The sequence below is a fragment of the Homalodisca vitripennis genome, chromosome 1 (assembly GCF_021130785.1).
Source record: "Homalodisca vitripennis isolate AUS2020 chromosome 1, UT_GWSS_2.1, whole genome shotgun sequence".
Classification (NCBI taxonomy): domain Eukaryota; kingdom Metazoa; phylum Arthropoda; class Insecta; order Hemiptera; family Cicadellidae; genus Homalodisca; species Homalodisca vitripennis.
The window spans coordinates 152,772,397-152,794,177 of NC_060207.1; the positions used below are offsets into that span (position 1 = coordinate 152,772,397).

At 31.6% G+C, this 21,781-nt stretch overlaps 1 protein-coding gene across 1 annotated transcript in view; it reads right to left on the minus strand.

Annotated features, from left to right (window-relative positions):
* Positions 1–5,362: 5,362 nt before the first annotated feature.
* Positions 5,363–21,781, minus strand: part of LOC124373969 (kinesin-like protein Klp98A) — a 114,273-nt gene continuing 97,854 nt past the window's right edge. The window contains exons 20-26 of the mRNA XM_046832280.1: positions 20,864–21,010; positions 19,282–19,400; positions 18,180–18,320; positions 13,985–14,033; positions 12,518–12,593; positions 9,560–9,747; positions 5,363–8,065 (exon numbers count right to left, since the gene is read on the minus strand). Coding sequence (XP_046688236.1) covers positions 7,838–8,065; positions 9,560–9,747; positions 12,518–12,593; positions 13,985–14,033; positions 18,180–18,320; positions 19,282–19,400; positions 20,864–21,010 — 948 coding nt within the window. The 3' untranslated portion in view covers positions 5,363–7,837. The remainder of the gene's footprint in view (positions 8,066–9,559; positions 9,748–12,517; positions 12,594–13,984; positions 14,034–18,179; positions 18,321–19,281; positions 19,401–20,863; positions 21,011–21,781) is intronic.

Sequence of the window (21,781 nt, forward strand, 5' to 3'; positions counted from 1 at the left end):
AAGTGGTTTCTTTCCATCCACCCTCAAAACAAACTTTGTCAGCCATATAAAAAGATGGTGACAAGAGTGATGCATGTAACTATCAACCTATCACTATCCAATCTGCCATTGCCAAGATATTTTAACTAATCATATTGAAGAGACTACAAAATATCTAGTTAGAAATGTAGTTGTCAATGAGCAGCATGATTTCAATCCAGGTCAATATCTTACTTCATAGAATAGCCTTTATTTTAATGGTTTTTCTAGAAACCTACAGGTAATTTGATAGCATCTACCTTGATTTTAGCAAGGCCTTCAACAAGTTTAATCACCAGATAATAATTGCAAAGTTGAGGTCAATTGGAATTTGTGACAATATTTTATCCTGGACTGACAGCTATTTGACTGGTAGACACTCAGTGTAGTAAGATTTACTAATGGACAATCTGAACCCTTCTGGTAAAATCTGGAGTCCCTCAGGACGGATCTTCCAAACAAAATAGCCTACGAAAGTCTTGCTAATTTTATACTTTATATTATAAAATTTCATATAATATCCGGACATTTAAAAAGCTTAAGTATGCTCCCCTTTGTATTTTTATATATTTATCCTCTTCTATTTGTGTAATTTGGACATATTAATTCATTATTATTGAATGTTCAATTCTACAATTCAAATCTGATCATTTCTAGCAAACTTTATTATCTAATATTTTCATATTTTAATCCACCATATGAAATAACTCTGACTTATGACCAATCACGTCAGGTCTGTTTATTTGTTTTTACTAAGTTATTTACTTTAATGCCCACCTGTCCTGACTGTCTATGAATATATTTCTTTATCACCCAATACTTTTTCTAAATAACATAATACACAGTTTTGTGTTAATTTCCTTCAACGCTATGAACAGCCCAGAATTTACAATACCACGGCCATCTATGAGCAACCCGAGACACAGGTACTACAATTAGCAACTTAGAAGATTTCAAGTTCAAACATGAAATAGCCCACATGACATTCCAAAGCAGACTACTTTCATCATTCTTGAGTACAAAGACTTACCTTGAAGCCCAATAGATAGCAACTTCATTCATTAACTGGAAACAAAATAAACTTCATTATATATTCCTAGTATTTTCCTTGTTCCATAATGAATTGAAAAATACAGTAGAACCCCTCATATCCGGCCTCGGTTTTACCGCACCTCGGTTTATCCGGCCACTTCCCGGAAGCCAATATCGAAATTTATTTACCACGGCTTGCAGACGCGCAGTTTGCACGCACTAGTCTCCCCACAACTCTTGCGTTATTTTGGTGTATCTATTTGTTTACATTTTCCTGTGTTGTCCTCAGTTGAGCTAATAGGTTTAACCTGTAAACAGTTCGTTGATTATTTCCAGTGCGGTTTTTTTTTTTTTTTTTTTTTTTTTTTTTTTTTCCTTTGGGATATTGGGGTGGATTCATAGATCCTCACACGTCAACCTGAGCTTATTGTGTGCCCCTTTGATGTTAGAGGGGTAAGCCTATCTTCGTGCCCTTAATTAGGCTAAGAAGCTTTTCCCCGATACTAGCATCTGGTTCGTCGCCTGGTTGTTTGTCACCGAAAAGAGCCCTTCTCCTTGCTCCCAGTCTCTCACAGTCCAGTATTATGTGTTTTGCAGTCTCTTCAGACTTATTGCAGAGTCTACACTCCGAGGCCTCATTTCGTAAACCTAGAGTGTTTAGGTGTTTCCTGAAGTGGCCGTGTCCAGTGATCAAGGCAATCACTTGCTTAACCCGATCCCTGCCCAGCCCCATCAGCCATCTGGTGAATCCGGAGCTAGAATCGGCAAGCAGTCTTTTGCCGAGTGCTTGTCCTTGGTGACTCTGCCACCGCACGCGGTGTGTCTTCCTGGACCATTTGTTTATACTTTGGTAAGCGGCTGACTTGCTTATACCACAACTCGGTTCTGGACCGGTGTATGGCATGCTTGCTCCGCTTTTGGCAAGCCTGTCGGCGCATTCGTTGCCACCTATGCCTGTGTGGCCCGGTACCCAATATCGAAATTTATTTACCACGGCTTGCAGACGCGCAGTTGCACGCACTAGTCTCCCACAACTCTTGCGTTATTTTGGTGTATCTATTTGTTTACATTTTCCTGTGTTGTCCTCAGTTGAGCTAATAGGTTTAACCTGTAAACAGTTCGTTGATTATTTCCAGTGCGGTTAGTACAGTACAATTGTTTTGTTTCGTCAAGTGCTGTGTACTGTAGGTTGGTTTATCCGGCCGAATCGTTATCCGGCCAGGGGCTCGGTCCCGTGGTGGCCGGATATGAGGGGTTCTACTGTACTCAATGAGTCATACTTCCTGTCGCCAAATCGCCTCCAAATAGGCCTAAATGAGCGACCCTTCAAATACGCCTAGACTCACAAATCACCTGTCACTTTTGAATAATTAACTGTTGTTCTTTCAGTTTTATTTTCACAGATTGCATACATTTCTAAATAGGTTATGTAAATTTCCAAATAGGTTAAATAACGAATGTTCTTTTTAATACTGTAATTTATTTTGGTCCCCGATAAGGAAAACTTGTCCAAAAATAGTGGCCTCCTGATAATACCAATGTACCTAAACAACATATGTTTCACAGATCAAAAAGTAAGAAAATCAATGTAAAACTCCTCGTATTTATCAATAGTTTGGAATCTATTGAATACAGCTCTGATTATTTGGCCAAAATAACCCTGTGCTATATGAAATATTATCAAAATTCAAAACATCAAAATTAGTGACAACAGCTCTTTATGCACTTTTTGTACCGTCAAAATTAGCAACTCTGCCACACTCAAAGGGTTAAGTATCTAATATTATTATGTTACATAAATATTTTTTATCAATCAAAGGCTTTTTTTACACTACATAGTTAAAAAACTATAGAATTGAAATACCCTATAAGAGCTCTGCCACACGGGCTTTCAAAATTCCAATGCTAATCTTAATATTTGTACAAAAAATTTTAATATGCATCTTAGAGTAACAAAAGATTAATAATAATTATCAATGTAGCATATATATTTTTTTTATGTGTAGATTTTTATTAAACAGCTGATTACTAAAAAATACATGTGTTGCTCAGACAGTTACTCTAAATACACTAACCAACGTAGTAACAGTTTACTTATTTCATAAAAGAAACTGAAACATGAGAACTAACCTCTGTTGTCTTGATATGCTCCAAGTCCAAAATTAATGTTAAATGTTCAGAAGAATCAGCCAACCGGTGAGTGTGTGTGTGTTGTTTTTTTTTTTTTTTTTTTTTTTTTTTTTTTGTTTTGTGCTGTGGTGGCTTTGGTTATCATTTTGTATTTATTCTCATCTTTGTGGTTAATTGAAAGGTCATAAGCATGCACAACATATTTCCTACTGTAAGTTTTGCAATACTAAATGACAATATATTTTAGAGAAGTCTGAGAATTTAGTCTGAAACTGACAATGTTAACTAACGTGTTTTAACATTCAATGTTTTACTTTTTAAATTTGACATATTGAAACTTCGCTTTTAAGATTTTATGTAAAAGATTTTGAGTATTCATTCTTAAGGGATTATATTCAATTTTCTAAACTTGGCAAATATTCATAACAATTCTGTTATCATCTCAATCCATTTCATTCAAATAATAGTTTTTAAAACGTATAAACACTCAAGTCGATATTGAAAAGTATATTAAGTATATTACCAATATGTAATTGTATTTTAATTGGCATTGTAAATAATAAAATATGTATTAAAAATATAGTAAAAGGTTAATACCAAGTCTGTTTAGTTGTATCCAAGCACTGTTTGACTTTTACCTTCTAGGTACACTTCTCACAAATAAACAGGAAGTTAAGGAAATCAATATTATCAAACTTTTATATTGAAACAGAGTTATATTTTTATTAACAGGAAAGTTTTAATATAAAACAACATTTAAATAAAAAAAAAACTCATAAACATTATGTGTTTTTGAAAATAAATAAATAATACTTGCAGTACACTAAACCTAATTTACTACTTCTACAAGATTTACTTAAAATGTTACTGTAATTGTTTCCTTACATTTTATTTTATAATACTGTTGCCGAATCATAAATTTATTTAAAACCAGGTTTTGAAAAAAATTTATAAAAATTCATCTTAGGGTAACAAAAGATTAAATAATTATCAATGTGGCATGTATATTTTATGTGATATGTGAAGATTTTTATAAACTATTCAGATTCAATAAAATTGTACTAAACATTTTGTAAATAAAAATATATACTAATGAGATTCTAAAAATGTTTTAAGTGATAGTACATATGACTATACCAAACAGTTAAAAATATATAAAATTATTATTTTATTTTATTTTATAAATACATATAAATAGTGATGGGCAAAAACCAAAATTATTCAATTCTGATTCCAGTAGCAAAATTGTGGTCTCGATTCTGAATTCAACATTTATTATGCAGATAAAGTAAATCTGGCCAGTAACAGGGTCCATCGAGAAATTTCAAATCATCTTTAGCCATTTTAAAACATACATATACTCACATAGAGGTAATCGTATCAATATGACATATAAAAGTGCACAAATTACGAAATCAACCAAAATTAGCGAACGTCTGTTTGTTTACCACTGAGCAGTCAAAATCCATGCATACACACAGCAGATACCCTGTGATGCATAAATTTAGAAATTTGAACTGTACAATAACACGCTTTAGTGATCAGCTCTTTTCACCCAATCGCTTTACTAATATTTTCAAGTACAAAATTAAATATTTTGCAGTTGAAAATATTAGTAAAGCGATTGGGTGAAAAGAGCCGTGGTATTGAGTATTGGAATTAACCCTTCACTACTTTAAAATGTTGAGTCAATTTATTTTGAGTAACATTTCATAATATCCTTCTCAAATATAATTTAGCGATTTAAAACCAAACATAAAACAATATTTCAACAATTCACAGTTTTAACTAATTCTGTATATATATGCCACAACAAATGATTTTTATTTCATGTATATTTCTGATATGTTTAGGTTTTCATGAAAATATTTAATTTCAATAAAATACTAGCCCAAATTTGTTAAGCTCAATTTAAGTCCCTTGACACCTTAGCAAGATTGAGCTGGTTGTTTTCAAAGTCATTTTGTACAATATCATTCACAAAATAATATATTGCAGTTATTTTATTCAAATTTAAACTATTTATAAATCCAACTCAATGGCAATGATAATTATTTATAATCTTTAATGCTCTTCCAGTTAAATATATGAGAAAAGTTAAAAAATTTCATTACAGGAAAATTAAATAAATTATTTTAAAGTTAATATTGGAAGTAAAAAGTTAAATAAGTAAATTATTACGTCATTGAAAAGCTGTTATATTCAGATTATGTATTAGCTAGTGAAGATATATTTATATTGTCTGTTGAGAAAGTAGGTAACTAAAAATATCATAGTAATAACTAAAACTGAGATTACATTTAACCTTATGACCCTACTTAATAAATAAAAGTCTTGATACATGAAAAGCACTATTATTATATATATATTACTAAGTCTGACAAATAATGTCATTAGTGTATATTTCCTTGTTACATACTTGACAATGAACTTAACTTTTAAGTAACAGAAAAATAGTAAAAAAATACGCAAATTACTCAACTTAAAAATAAACTCATACAAATTGTTATATGCTTTGTTGAATGGATATAAACCAAAAATATACAACAAAACATGACAAACTAGTAAAAATTGAAGCAAATAAGGAACATGTTCAGAAGACGTCAAATGTATGTCTTGGTTAATAGTTAAGGTAAATGGCATAAACTAACAAAGTTAACTATACAAGTTTACAAGATATATCACAGTTATAATTTTTAGGTTGTGCACATTATGGGGTGTGTAAAATCATTTTATCCCTCAAACTCTGTCATGATTGTTGTTTTGAACACAGCCACTATCTTTCTAACTAATAAAACAAAATTTTAAACTGCAACATCTTGAAAATACAACTGATATTTAATATACTTAAATATAAACCCTTACACGGTATAACACAAATAAAAAATTGCACAAAAGACACAAACAAATTTAAAAAAAAAACTAAACTTTGGTAAACACTTATATAAAAATATGACAGAATTATTTATTTTAGTGCATAATTAGACAAGTCCAACAAACACACCCCTTGAAGACAAAATACATATCTAAACAGTAGAACTTTCCAGTTCTAGGCACAGGTAGGTAACATTAAGAGGATTAAAAGCACTATTAAGGCAAAAAATATAATTCCTTTATAATATTATTGTCACAAAAGTATCAACTTGTACACCATTCTAAAATTATGTTCAGACCTTTTCAAAGCACCGCATTCCATAGTTAGTCAGGCACCACCCTACATTGCAAGTTGTTTTCTTAAAAATACTCTAAGCTACTTTTAAACCCTCGAACTGGCAGTGTTCGTTCCTATACTGGTAATCTTATTTTTCACAATTCTTCCGCTTTATATTAAACTTATACATATTACTGAAGATTAAAAATTATATTACTCATTGTATATTGGCTTTAGAAAACTTCAAGCAATAGTTAAAGTTTAGCTAAGCCTATTTGAATTTAAATAAAAATGTCTAACTAAATTTGTTGAACAATTTTTTATAAGATTGTACTATCAAAATGTATAGGTGCATTATACCTGTATCTTAAGATGAAAGACTATATGAGATTTTCATTTCAAGAAACAACTTTTACCCAAATTAACATATGAGTCATATATAAAGATATATATCAATATTAAGCATTATTATTATCAATATTAATTATTGGAATAATTAAAGGTACAATGAATCATTTTATGATTATTTATATTTACTTGTACAGATTGAGGTTATTTGTAAACAATTCATTAAGAACTATATCTGATCCCTCAAAGATATTCATTACATCTGTAGAAAGTGGTAAAATCCTTAAAAACTAAAATATGTTTAGAAAATTATTCTTTGGTTAAATGACTGTTTTTAAACCAAAATGTCTAGAGTAAATTTGACTTGCCAAATTTTGATTGGTGCTAGTGCATAATAAACGGCTTTATTGTCATATTGTGCATTTGCCAGGTCGAGGGTTAATACACATAGTAGTCAAACCTATAATATACCTTTCCTTTACTCCTAGCACTTAGATGAAAAAACCAAGTTCCGGTTTTAACTCATACAGTATATTATCCATTTTAATACATTTCCTATAATTTTGTAAAGAATAAAGAACAAAATTGTATTTTACTCATCTGATTAAAGGTTTATCTGTAAGCAGAACCCCACAATACAACAATATGTGTTTAGAGCAACATATTTTAAAATATTACCTTTAAACATTTTTATTACTTCAAATCCCTTCAAAGTAGTTTATATTATATTTACATATACTAAAATTTTATAAAATATCACTTACATATAAAATTAAACTTTATTATTTACAGATATTTAACTCAATTTGGTTTTTCAATTTTCATTTGGTATAACAAGCATGTAATAATAACTAAATTACCCACATCTACTGTATCATGTGAATATCCTGTAAAAGGTAGCAAGAAAATATTATTTTAAATGAAAACAAAATTATAATACTTTTGACACACAACAAGCGTAAAAACTATTCTGAAGAATTAAACAAAAATGTGTTCTGTATAATATAAAAATCAATGTGAACACATTACACAAATCCCATAGAAAACCAAATAAATAAAAACACGCTTAAAGAAATTAAGAAACAAAATTTTCTTTCAACAGATTCTGAACATTTGTAATAAAATAGAGAGGAAAATGAGAGACAAAGATTTAGATAGTTAACTAGTGCCGTACTTGCTAGACTCAAACACTCCTCGACGGAAGAATGGAGACAGCTGCAGCAAGGCACTCTTCGATGTCTCGCGGTGGAGGGGGGAGCCGGGTATGTCAGCCACCACTTGCAGCAAGGACTGTACATAGCGTTCCAGCTGGGGTCTGCGTTCTTGTGCAAGCCACTCTGCTTGTCGAGCAAACAGCCGACGTGGTGGGAAAGTTAGAGCTGCTACCTGTTACAGATGATGCGTTATAATATGAGCACCCTCAGATTAAAAAAATATAAATATTTAGAAGGCTTTCTGATCCCTCTGAGTAGGCAAACTGGCCATTAGTTTTAACAGAATCACTGAAACCATGTGCTACCCACAGGCTGGAGGGCTGCCACTTCGCCACAAGTGGTATGTCACTCGGGCGGGTGGTGATTTACTTTGTACCGAACTATGCCACTGTGTTTTGAATCAGAACAAAGTTTCAAACTGTAAGTCCGATTAAACCTCAGTCTTGTAATCAACATGAAATTCACTTGCCTGAAATAATTTTACCACCTGACAGTGACCATAATTCAAATATAGTATACAAGTAATAACTACATAAACCTTTTTGATGATTTGACTTCTTGATTTGACAGAAATTAGTGTATCTGGAAATCATAAAATAGGTCTTGTTTACACAAGTAAATAATTAGTGTTTTGTTTAAAAACAACTTAGGCTATATGTAAGGAATTTCCCACAATTGAAGATTTACGTGTGAAATCTACTGTTTTGCTGCAATGTAAAAACTGTTATTTTGATGTTATTGAAAGAGGCTTATTGAAGTATCCTTCAGATTGCCTAATGTTTTTAATTACAATAAACTGCATTTTAAGTAGTATTGTAAGGATAGTACAAAACTAAGTTTTTGTCCAATCAAAGTTTATTTCACAAAAATAAACAAACAAACTGGCTTAGCAGCTAAATGCTATACTAGTTTCCATTGACCCTAGGATCACGAGTTTTGCCCAGATCCCCACAGTCATGATGTCATCATAGCAGATTTTCAGCATATAATACATATATGCATAGTAGCGCCTTGTATCCAGAATATGTAGTACACATCCATACTTTTTCAAATCATTAATTTCTTAATTTTTTAAAATATTCTTTTGATCACTAAACACAATAATGTAATTGGAATTTTAAATTTACCAATGTTTTAAATAAATAAAGCTTCAATTAATAGTGAAAACATCAGTAATATTCTGAGTACTTGTTAAGATAAAAGTGATAAATGGATTTAACATGTAACATGTTAATTTGTAGAAAATACACAGTGTGTCTATAAGTCATATCACATTTTAAAATAACTTTATTTACAAAAGTATATACAGCAAAAAAATGAGATTAATATACGATTAAAGATTACCTTGAACAGTTTACGTCAGTTTATCTGAGCTGAACATGAGCACCATGAAATGTTCTGCAACGTTTAACACGTTTGCTGCAGGCGGATGTGTTAAATGTAACATTTAAACCCTTGATGCATTATTAAACAAATGTTTTTAACTAAATTTTTAAAAGTGAGTTTTAAGATGAAGAATTAATTTGAAAACTCAAGTAATCCTGTGTAAAAATAAATATGGTGAGAGGTACAAGTATATACCTATTTATATATTAAACAACTTCTGGAGGTAAGAAGAGTTTCTAATATTCATATATGCTAAACATGTTGTATAACCAATTCTTACCTTCGAGCCGTATTTCTGTTTCATGTGAACGTACAGCTCACGGAAGCGGCTATAGCGACGCAGAACTGCCCAGCACTCTCCATTCACTGCCAGTCTCACCTCGTAGGCATAATGTGTGGAACTGCCAGCCCCTCGCAACACATAGGTGGGCACCTTCACTGTTAGTCCTGCCTCTGCCTCATCCCAGCCTTGAACATCACTCACCCCATGTACCATGTACTACAACCTTCTAAATTTATACATATATAATTTATTACAAATTTTAAAATTTATGAAAAATATTTGACAGAAGAGTTAGCCGCTAAAGCCAGTTTAAAAATAACATATGACCAAAAAGTCTTCATGCCCCGTTAACTTTATAATTTTGGCTCTGAGAATATTAGAAATATTGACTTTTGAGTTCTGTAGGAATGGAAGAAACAAAGAGGTTTAAAACACTTGCTTTCTCGGCTTAGTGAATCAAAGGCAATTGTAGGCACAACAAGTTTCATTAATTTTTACCATTTTCAGAAAATCAAATTATTTCAGTCAGGATGAATCCCTTGAATGTATAATGCTAGTGTACTAAGTAACTCCAACTGGTTTGAGATATATCAATTCTGCTTTAGTGACAGTAGCATATGAAAATTCTTGGATGCTAGGATGCAGCCTATTGAGACAAAATATAACAACATGTATAGAACAAACATTTTACACTCAAAAGGTGTATATGAAGAGATGTTTTATAGGTGCCAGGAAACCACTCTTGTAATTAATGTATAGGGTTCAAAAAGTGCAACTGTATTGTTCACCATAAGACAAAAAGAGTATTGCAATAAAAGCTTTTGAAAGATTAAAGATTAGCATTTGATTAAAACATTTTATGTATTATTAATATACATACAAATGTTTTCCTACACCATTTATAAGTATTAACCAAATGATGTAAAACATTGATTAGCAAAGGGAGATAATTTCACACCTATTGATTGCAGAACACAGTACCTTACTTAATGTACATAGCAATACAAAAACGGTGTGTACTCCAGGAACAAAATATTTTTTTTTAATAAGAACACATTTACATCCCATTCTGAAATTTTGCATTTGTGTAGTCAGTTATAGCGTAAATAACACATTGTTTTGAACCGTTTTCGGGAGGTTTCTACAAAACATAATTATGTGATATATTAAAGTAAAGCGCATTCAAGTGGAAATGCAATGCCACAAATTTGAGCTCATAAACTTAACAATTTTTTAGCTACATTGTGTAGAAAATACTGAGACAACCAAAAACTGTCTTTTTGTAGGTATTTAAAAGCCTGTCATTCAAAAACCAAAAGACAGAAAAGTGTAAAATTTTGTAATTTAACTAGTCTGAGGAGTTACGACTTCCATACAACAAATCATCAAAATCTAAGAGGTCAAGTTCCAAAATTATTGGTTAATTTGAAATGGAATGACCCTGCTGGTTTGGACAGTGTTCAGTATAGTTTTCAAAAGTTCTTTCTCAGGTGTTGCTGTAGTTATCACTCATCTAGTAAATGCTTCTAAAACTTCTTGCACATTTCCTGTATCAATAAATGTGCTAAAATTGACCCTGTTTTTTTAATTCAGGGAGAAAATGAAGTAGGAAAGTATATACCAACTTCAGTGTTGTTTTTTCAAAGTTTCTTAAAACAATATTGTGCAAAAAACTGTAATTTTTTCCAAACTAATCATCAATTAAGCCTACAACAACATAAGTTAATCAAAAGAATATCTACTTCCCTAGCAATATTTTGTTTAATCAGTTCCATTTTGAAATCTCTGGATAACAAATGTAACTCTATAGGCATTTTGATTTTCCATAATCCATAATCTTCCATCACTTTATTCAGTCAGCCTTGAAATATAGCTACATAAAATGGAGTATGAGGAAATTCATGGTATTCTATTACACCTCTTTTAGTATTAATTGACAGGCAGTACCCTACTAGTTCAATTTTCAGCAGGTGATATTAAGCTGAAAAAACAGTAAGTTTAAAGGAGTATGATGCGTGATTTTTTTCCTACATCTTTTAACAATCAATATTAAAATTCTTTCCTAATACAATTTTTACTCAATAAAAGGAAAGACCATAAACGTTATAATGCTTTGACTCTAAAGTACTCATCGTTGCATGTTCTGTATACACTACATTACTTAGCCTTTACATAGACAGTAACCTTAGCTGGGATTTTCATGTTGACTTGGTTGCAGGAGTTTAACGTCAGTATGTTAAGCACATAACTGCAACATAACGTACTTAGGAATGTGTACTTTTCTTAAACAGAATTTATTCTTAGGTACGGTATAATCTTGTAGGGATTATCTTCCAAAGCCAGTTTTCAGGATACAAAAGTGGTGTCTTCAAGCTATTATACAACTCAAAGGCCATGATTGATGCAAAGCTATTTTTAATTCTCTCAATATAATGAATGACTTTTGCCAAGTTAGTGGAGTGAGTGCTGTATATTTGTGAGGAAGAACTTTTCAACTTTCGCAACACATCTACTTTTTTTCATTATATAGTATTTACTCTTTCATGCCCTACAAGAAATAATCAGAATTTAATATTATTAGAGCAAGTCACTGCAACATCTGCAAGAGACCCTATAATCTCACTTAAAGTATATAATCATTGTCATCGTCCATTAAAAATGAAGTGGAGTTTAATTCCTTTAGAATCAGGCTGAAAAATTCATTTATCAATCAATGTCCTAATTCTACACGTTTTGTGCTATATTGCCTGACGTGTGTATGTACAGTGTACTTGTATTAAATGAATAACAATTATTTGATTTGATTTGTGTCAGTGACAACAATTATAGTTTAAACATCCCACTATGTACCTTGTAAAATTGTGTTTTAATATGATTACTGTTTGCGTGAGTACAAAATTCATACAATTAATGAATTTAAAATGTTTTATAACAATAAAATGCATTATTCCTTACCATAAGATGGGTTTAGTGAAGGCATTGACCTCGCCATAGAGAAGTTGTAAGGAGGTAAATGGTCCATATATTGGCTCTGAAAAATAGTTTTAGGTCAAGATTCAATAATACTATGCATTTACCAAGTGAAGTGAGGCAAATAAAGTGTAATCCTTAACTTATAGATAATATAGTGCATTCGTTGTTTAATTTAAATTTTAGATTTACAAGTTAACATCTGTGATACATATTATTACTGAGAGTGGCTAGCTCCAACAAAAACTTTCTTCACTACTATTCTAAAATAAATTATATAGCAAGTATACCAGAAGCCCCACACACCAACCTAACTTCTGAGCACATGCAAATGAAAATTATTCCTTGAAAGTAAAAATTTTAAAATTATTTACTTGAGTATAATCCTTTTAAGCATTCAAAGTTAAGAAGAGAACTATTAATATACTTTATATAACAAGCCACAGTCCAGATTCGTAATTATCATTACTTGGCTACACCACATTCTAATTTAAATTGTAATACTTTCCAAAAAAAAACATTTAAAAATCAGTTGATTTGATTAATTAATGGTAAGCAAAAATAACACAGGATAACCCAGTTAACATCGGGTATTGAAAAACTAAGGTGGTATAAGTATAATTTTAAAAATATAATAAGTAAAATAAAACTAACTTAGCGTTATATAGACACTATCCAGTCAATACTGACAACCACCTGAAGAAAATGAAGTGACCTTGAGTGTTATCCTATAAGATCCGTGCTAAAATTCATAAACCTGACTTTGTGTCAGTGCTAATTCAGTGTCAGTGTAAGTAAGCTGATGAGGTTGTTACATTGCTTGGATTGGTATATAAGTTACAGTTAAGACCTAATTTGCCATCCATGTAAATAATATCTAATTAATCTCTGTTATAACACCAAATTTTCTACAAGGTCTGAACTACGAACTTTCTTTCAAAAAGGTATATATATATATATATATATATATAAAACAGCAGTCTTAGTTTACATTTGTACATTTAATCATTCAGTCACTCAAGCGAGCACAACCACACTAGCACAAGCCGGGAGCGCCATACATGTCACAGTTGAGAGGTTATCAATTGTTTTTTGCTCCTGACTAAACTGGTTTTTATTATTTGACAGACACCATCTTGTTAATATTAAAGAAAATAACACAATCTATATATACATAAAAGGGTGTTTGTGACACCCTTTTATGAATGCCCTGTATAACAATATATGTGTATTATATAAAACATTTCTAATGGGAGTGGTTTTGTGGTCTGTGGGTCACGTTCGGTGAAGCTATGCAAACCTTTTTTAGTAAGTACCATGAGGGTAATTGCAATAGGCTGATTTTGTAAACAAAATCTACTTAGAATACATAACTTCAAACAAAGATATTTATTACTAACATATACAACAAATTTCTAGAAAATTCCCTTACAGAAACATCAAAATACTCACAGAAACAGAAAGATTCATGATGGGACTCAGTGGAGACTGCATTCTACTCCTACAAAAATACACAAAACTGTTAAGAAACAATGTTTAACTACAAAATATTCAGGAGGAGGATGTGAGAAGGTCAGCCAAATACATAATTTTACAAATAATTTTAATATTAAATTAAATTACAAAGTTTTTACATGTAAAGTTAAAGATAAAATCAATAAATTGGTTAGATCTATTTATCATTCTACCCTAAGTCAGAAACAAAAACTAAATTTGTTACAGCAATTTTACCATGGCCCGTGCCTTATATTGTGGTATTTTGAGCTATACAAGTTTCATTTCAAACTAGTACAACTACCAATATCTGGAAAAAAAGTTAAGGTATAAATCTACCACTGCCATCTTATTTAAATTGTATAAATCTTATTTAGGAATTGTTATTACAGCTGGAATTGATTTGAAAGTATATTTTCCCTTAAGAAAATCAATATCAAATATAAAATATAACTATTATTTTTAGATTACAGATAATCCTATATGTAACAATTTATTAGCACTGGGACATTAAAACCTTGTCTATACATTTCCGGTTTTTAGACAATTACCTACTCATAACATAGTTTTAAACTTTAGCCTCATATTATAAGAATTTTAGATGCATAGCTAGCGCTAATATGTGTGGCCTCTGAACGATAGAATGCCTAAAATGTGACATCTAAGAAGCAGTCAATAAAGTGTGTTCCTACACAGTATCAAAATACTTTGCAATTGCATTCTTTACATGAAAATAAGAAAATGTTTCTCTGAAAATATGCTCAACCTAAAGTGTTAAAGGCAGTTGCTAGCCAAGACATAAGGACGTGCCACTCCTGCTCGTTTTGACAGGAGAGGCTGATTCAGAGCTGGCCTGCCCTTCTTCTAAGGAGACATGACTGAGATTAGTTCCCAAAACCCTTCCTCATACATCTTGGCAGGAGGTGGTCCCTAACCCAAACCTTACCCATTCTGAATATACTGTTACTCCGGAAGTAGCATAATGGTCCTTTTAAAACCAAGTACATTCAGAGGTTTCTTTTAAGAGAACAAAAGTTCATGCACTGCTATGGATAAGCTGCATCTAAGCACGGTCGTTAGCTGCTGAGAGGTAACAAACAGACGACTACTGATTTGTTTAGTCATAATTCATGTAGTTGTATGTAAATATTCTGTATATAAAAAAGTATGTAACTTTATACCTTAATACGTTTTATGATGGTTAGAGATGATCTGGAATTGTTTTCAACAACTTTAAGCTTACAATACATATTAGCAATATATACATATATATATATATATATATATATATATATATATACAGGGTGAGTCAGAAATATGGTAAAATATTTTAAGACGTGATTCCAGAGCTAAAAATAAGAAAAAAATGTTATATAAAGGTAGGTCCGGAAACGCTCCATTACTGAGTAATGGCTGGCGAAAGATTTTGCTTTGTTTTCAGTTCACCTGGTGAAATTAAGTGATTCTGAAAGGTTCTGTTCTTACTTTTTAACTCAAATAAGATGGATTTATAAGGAAAAGCACCTGAAAAATCAAATAAAACTACTCTAGAGGTTGTAGTGTGAACAGTTTTTGAGAAAAAGTATGAAATTTGCCAAAAATCTAATAACAAAAATACCGTCTTAAATGTTTGATGTCCAATAACATTGTTAAATGACCCATAAACAAATTGTTTTTCCTAATACAGATTGTAGAGAATTTAATTCTGAAAACAACCATAATAAGCAAAGTTAGCTAAATGTGTAAAAAAGTTATGAAATTGACTCCTCACGTATTACACTACACAGCAAACTTTCGCTGTTTTATAATAAGGAATGAGTATCTGATTGGTAACAGCTGGTTCAAAATTTTATTTTTAAATACAATAAACATCTACAATCGGTTTAAGTCTCTGCGGAAGATTAAAATGATGCTCTAAATGACCTCCATTGTTCAAAATGCACGCGTTCAGGCGTCTTCTCATCAAGTTTCGGACCCGTTCAAAAACTCCAGGTGTCTGCTTAATGGTTTCTATTCCATTAGAAATGTTTAATCGGAGTTCTTCAATTGTATCTATTGGGGAGGAGTAGACTAATGTTTTTAAATGTCCCCAAAGGTAAAAGTCCAAAGGATTTAAGTCAGGTGATCTTGCTGGCCATGAAACTGGTCCACCTAGGCCTATCGATTGATTTGTAAAACTCTCATTTAGGTGTCCACGAACAGCCAGAGAGTAGTGCGCAGGTGCCCCGTCATGCATAAACCACATGTTTTGGCGAAAATGCAGAGGTACATCATCAAGCAGGTTAGGTAGCTCGTCTCTTAAAAGGTTCAAGTACACCACGCCATTAAGCCTGGGAGGAAGCACGAATACGACTAAATGATCTGCTTAGATTCCAGGCCAAACATTTACTGAAAACTGATGTTGTGGGCGATTAGGTTTGATAGCATGAGGATTTTTGTCTGCCCAAATGTGGTTGTTATGTAAGTTAATGATAGCTGTTCTTGTAAAGTGAGCCTCATTGGTAAACAAAATTGTATTTAAAAAGTTTGGATCAGCACATTTTAACAGAAGAACAACAACAACAAATCGACAAAAACAACATGGGGAGCGTAGTCTCGTGGCAAAAGAGTTTGGACATGCTGGAAGTGGTATGGGTTTAACTGGTACTCGTGTAGTATTCTCCGAATACTAGATTGGCTGAAATTGAACTGTAGTAACAATTCTCTAGTGCTCTTTTCAGGATAATCAGAAATTTCATTAAGAACCAACTCTTCTAATTCAACAGTCCTACATGATCGGGCGATGCCTGCATTACTATGCTTCGAAGACTTCAAAGAACCTGTTTCAGATAGGCGTTGATGAATAGTGGCAAAAATCTTGCGCTTGGACACCTGCGGTTAGGAAAGTTCTCTTGATACAGACGTCTTGCTGAAGTACTATTGCAGCGTCCCAAACCATACATTAAAATACATGTCTGCTAATTCAGAGTTTGAATACACATGAATATTACCGTCCATTTTTAATAAATGGAACACAAAACACAAAATCACTAATAAGATAGATGGAAATAACTGGTTAAAATACTTAACACAAGCACATAGTATCTTTACAGTTTGTTGTTTTGTTCAACAATGAGGTGACATATGTCATCTAATAATAAATGCCTAGCTGATTATTTATTATTTAAAAATGTTTAAACAGTTGTTGCTTAAATGATTAATTATTGCCAGCTGTTACCAATCAGATACTCATTCCTTATTATAAAACAGCAAAAAATTGCTGTGTAGTGTAATACGTGGGGAGTCAATTTCATAACTTTTTTACACATTTGGTTAACTTTGCTTATTATGGTTGTTTTCAGAATTAAATTCTCTACAATCTGTATTAGGAAAAACAATTTGTTTATGGGTCATTTAACAATGTTATTGGACATCAAACATTTAAGACGGTATTTTTGTTATTAGATTTTTGGCAAATTTCATACTTTTTCTCAAAAACTGTTCACACTAAAACCTCTAGAGTAGTTTTATTTGATTTTTCAGGTGCTTTTCCTTATAAATCCATCTTATTTGAGTTAAAAAGTAAGAACAGAACCTTTCAGAATCACTTAATTTCACCAGGTGAACTGAAAACAAAGCAAAATCTTTCGCCAGCCATTACTCAGTAATGGAGCGTTTCCGGACCTACCTTTATATAACATTTTTTTCTTATTTTTAGCTCTGGAATCACGTCTTAAAATATTTTACCATATTTCTGACTCACCCTGTATATATATATTCCATATATTCTGTTCAAATAAAATACATATATTCTATACGCTCATTTTATAATCTACAAAAGAAAGCAAAATTTAAAGGATATGACTTGTGATTATTTATAGAAATTCGCTACTTCCTAAATATTATTTTATTTGGCGGTATTAAAAGATTTAAGAATAGCAGAAATTGTTTTGGTGATAGTTTTACTAAAATACAACTTATGGTAAGTAAGTTATTAGGATTCAAAAATCAGATTTGAAAAACATTCAGGATTTGATAATTGTTATCATTATATGCCAGTCTTCAGTTTAGAGACTGAGAATCATAGAACTAAGTAGATACATATTTTTTGTATATTGTGCTTAAAACTCAATGGAACCAATTCATCACAAAATAAGTTTCCTGAGTCAGCTACCTGAGAAGACGATGGTGAGGGATGTCTTGTGAGGAGCGGCAGATTGGGCTGAAGTCCTGTGTGGAGAGACACATGATGGGGTTGTGACTGTGAGATATGTGCTTGGTGCTGTCGTACTTCACAGTTCCACACAGAGAGTTCCTGACAACAACAGGAGAAATATACATAACTATTCTTGTTATTTACTATATTACTTTAGTCATTTAATACTGGGTTGCCAACAAAGCTTTAATATATCTAAAACATTATAATTGCCAATTTAATAAAACAAATATTCAAACTTTAAACACTTGTAAGACATTTTAGAATGAATGTTCATCTACCATATGACCTTCAGACAATGTACATTAGTTACTGTTCTGCATTGCAAACAGCACATACTGTGACTAGCATTGAATGGCATTTCTAGTGAGTATTACAAGAAACAACATTCTGAGAACAGTATAATGCTGGTGCCAAGCCGTTTTAAGAAACTGGTAATGTAAATGTGACAAATCCATTCAGCTAGTCAGTAATATAAATATTTATTATACATCTGGGTTGTTTGAGAAGTCCAAAATAAAATCAATTGTTTGGCATAGTTCACAGTTAAGAGTTTAAACTAGATTCAACACTTCTTTGTTTACATTATGCATATTAAATCCAGATGAATTTAAATTTAGCCTATAAATATGCAAAAATAAATTAAAATTTTCAGTTGAAATCCGCACTCACTTTGATGCTGATGATAGTTATTTGAAACATTTGTCTTATTTTCTAAAACATATTTCATATGAATGGTAATGGACATAATTAGAGAATTTAAAGATTTCAGCAACAAAATGTAATTTTGTACTATAATTGAGATTTCCCAGAAATGATCAAACATGTGGTTCATGACCCTCCCCCCACCCATAGCCTTTTATAATATAATAGTCTATGGGGTAGTAAGTTGTAAATCACTAAAATTTATAGCTATTGAAACATTCAATTATTGTACAATTTAACAATAACAAAATGGGAATGATAAATATAATAACAAAAAGTATCCTATGTTAATGTAATGACCTTTACTTATGTCCAACTATTAATAAGTTAAATTAATACATTATTAAACCCTTACGATTCTTCAGCAGATGTAGACGCATCATCTGATTCTTCTGAACTTCTAATGTTCTCCTTCCCTCGTCCTTCAAACGTTTTTTCCAGCTTGACATATTCCCGTTTGAGGTCTTGCAGAACCTTTGACAAAATAACATTTTTACTGTTTACCTAAAAAATTATAACAACCATTACAAATTCACAAGTTAAACTACAATTATGTACAGTGGAACCTTGACATATTGAACCTCAATAAATAGAATTCCCAGATAAATCAATGTTTTGTCATTTCCCTTGAATATTATATACTTCAATGTTAATTCTACCACTATACATAAAATGTTTTACCTTTAATTTTGTTTACTGTAAACCTCTATATATCGAAGTTTTAGTTTATCAGTGCAACGAAGCAAAGTACAGTACAGTATTTTTAATGTCCTTGAAACCTCTCCCACCGACACTCCTTTGTTTTCTGTTATCGCCAGTGATTAATCACCACTCCACAATCAGTTTGATTTGGACATTATCGTGATTCGAGCGAATGTAAGTTAACTATATACCCATGGTAACTACAACTGTGTGTGTTAGATTTTCAACTATGACAATATGTTGTATAAAAGTGAGATGTTAAAATGAAAAACTTTATTTTATTAAGATAAACTTTCACTTACAGAGACTTTAAACACCGAGAATAAGAACAAAAATTACATTGCAGAGGAGTGTGGTATACTAGCGAATGCACTCTCTCTCCCTCTCCCTCTCCCTATCTCTCCCTCTCTCCATGAAAGCACGAGTGTCTATGACATTGTGTGTATAAAGTGGTTGGAAAAACTGCCCATGATCTCGTCTAGGGATACAAACCTGACAATATTTAAGAATAGTAAAAATTTACTCTGCAGCCTGGAACAAAAAAAAAACTGGTACCCTGTTGCTTAGACTATTGATAATAGGAAAATGGATAGGATGAGGAATGAGTTGAAGAAGTCTGTTTAGTTATTGAAATGGATAACAATGAAATTGCTAGTCCTGAATATATATGGAGAGAAGTGACTCAGACCCTTAGTTTGAAAGGACAGCCTTTACAAGACTTTTTGCACTCTTCGTAATTTTTTCGTAAGCCTAAATTACAATAGCATATTACACATTAAATATATGTAGTATGATACTTTGTAAGCTTATATACATTGTATTTATATAAATTGTTAAATGAATATTTCATTTATACTGTAATACTGTACATTTCGTTAAAATTAATACATTTAAATTTATGTACAATATTTCTTATAATTTCATACTAGATTTTCCTCATTAAGTACTCATAATTATTATAGTTGTTGTGGACTTCTATCTATTGAAGTCTGCCAACTTTACCTTGATACAATGAATAATAGATCAATACTTTTAAACCAATATACATCAATGCCAGTCCCAAACCATCTTGATATATTGAACCTCATTATATCCAAATTCTCAATATATCGAAGTTTTGTATTTCCCTTGAGGTTCAATACATCCAGGTCTCACTGAGTTGTCGATTATTATTTTTACGATAAAAACTATAAAAGTTTAAATATCAGTGATAAACAATAAATTTCCACACTTACACTTATTTCCTGGTTGGTATCAATGTTGTCAAGGTCAGATTCTAAGGAGCGTATGATGTGCAGCCTTTGCTTTGTGATTTTCTGCATTAAATGTTTCATGTTTTTCGAAATGTTTTCATCATCTGATTTTACCTCATTGTGATTTACCTGTGAAACATCATGTTGTATTAATAACATTTTATTCATAACAATATTGCTTACAATACAGATCCGTGAAGATAACTCAACAATTTCAATTGCAGAATATCAGTAGTTAAATTATTTTGTCTGTAAAAAGATATCACTGGAACTTTAGAAAGTGAGCATAGCCTAAAAACTACTGGTAAGAAAACTTTTTTTATTTGTTTCAAGACTGAGTCCAGAAACTGAATGTGTTGATTTGAAGAACTTTTTAAATGACAAAAAGAAAGCGGATTATGTAGTTGAAAAACTAACCCCGAAATACCCTGACCAGTATTCGTCATTCAAGGTAGGCCTACCCTTAACTATACTAAATGATGTCTTCTCACCTAGTTTTTGGCCTAATGAAGTCTTTGTTTCAAGATTTAGGCTTAGGCCTAATTATTGAAACAAGCAGCATTCATCTTCAAACACTAAAGCTTTAACTTAGTGGCTACTTTATCTGACAAGCCTAATAGTTATTTTTTGGAGCAAAACAAAGATCCCCCCCAGAAAGATTAGAGATGGGTTTTCACTTAGTGCCTAAAACTAATGCAGGATCAACTTACAATACAAATAAACAACTTGACTCAACTAAAAGTAGGCCTACGCCTAACTTAAGTGATGTTTCTTTATATCATTTGAACATTCAGTCTGTTAAAAATAAATTGCTTGAATTGGAGCTCTTTCTGCAGAATATTCAATGTGACATTCTTTGCCTAAACGAACATTGGTGCTCACAGGAAGAGTTAAATTTTT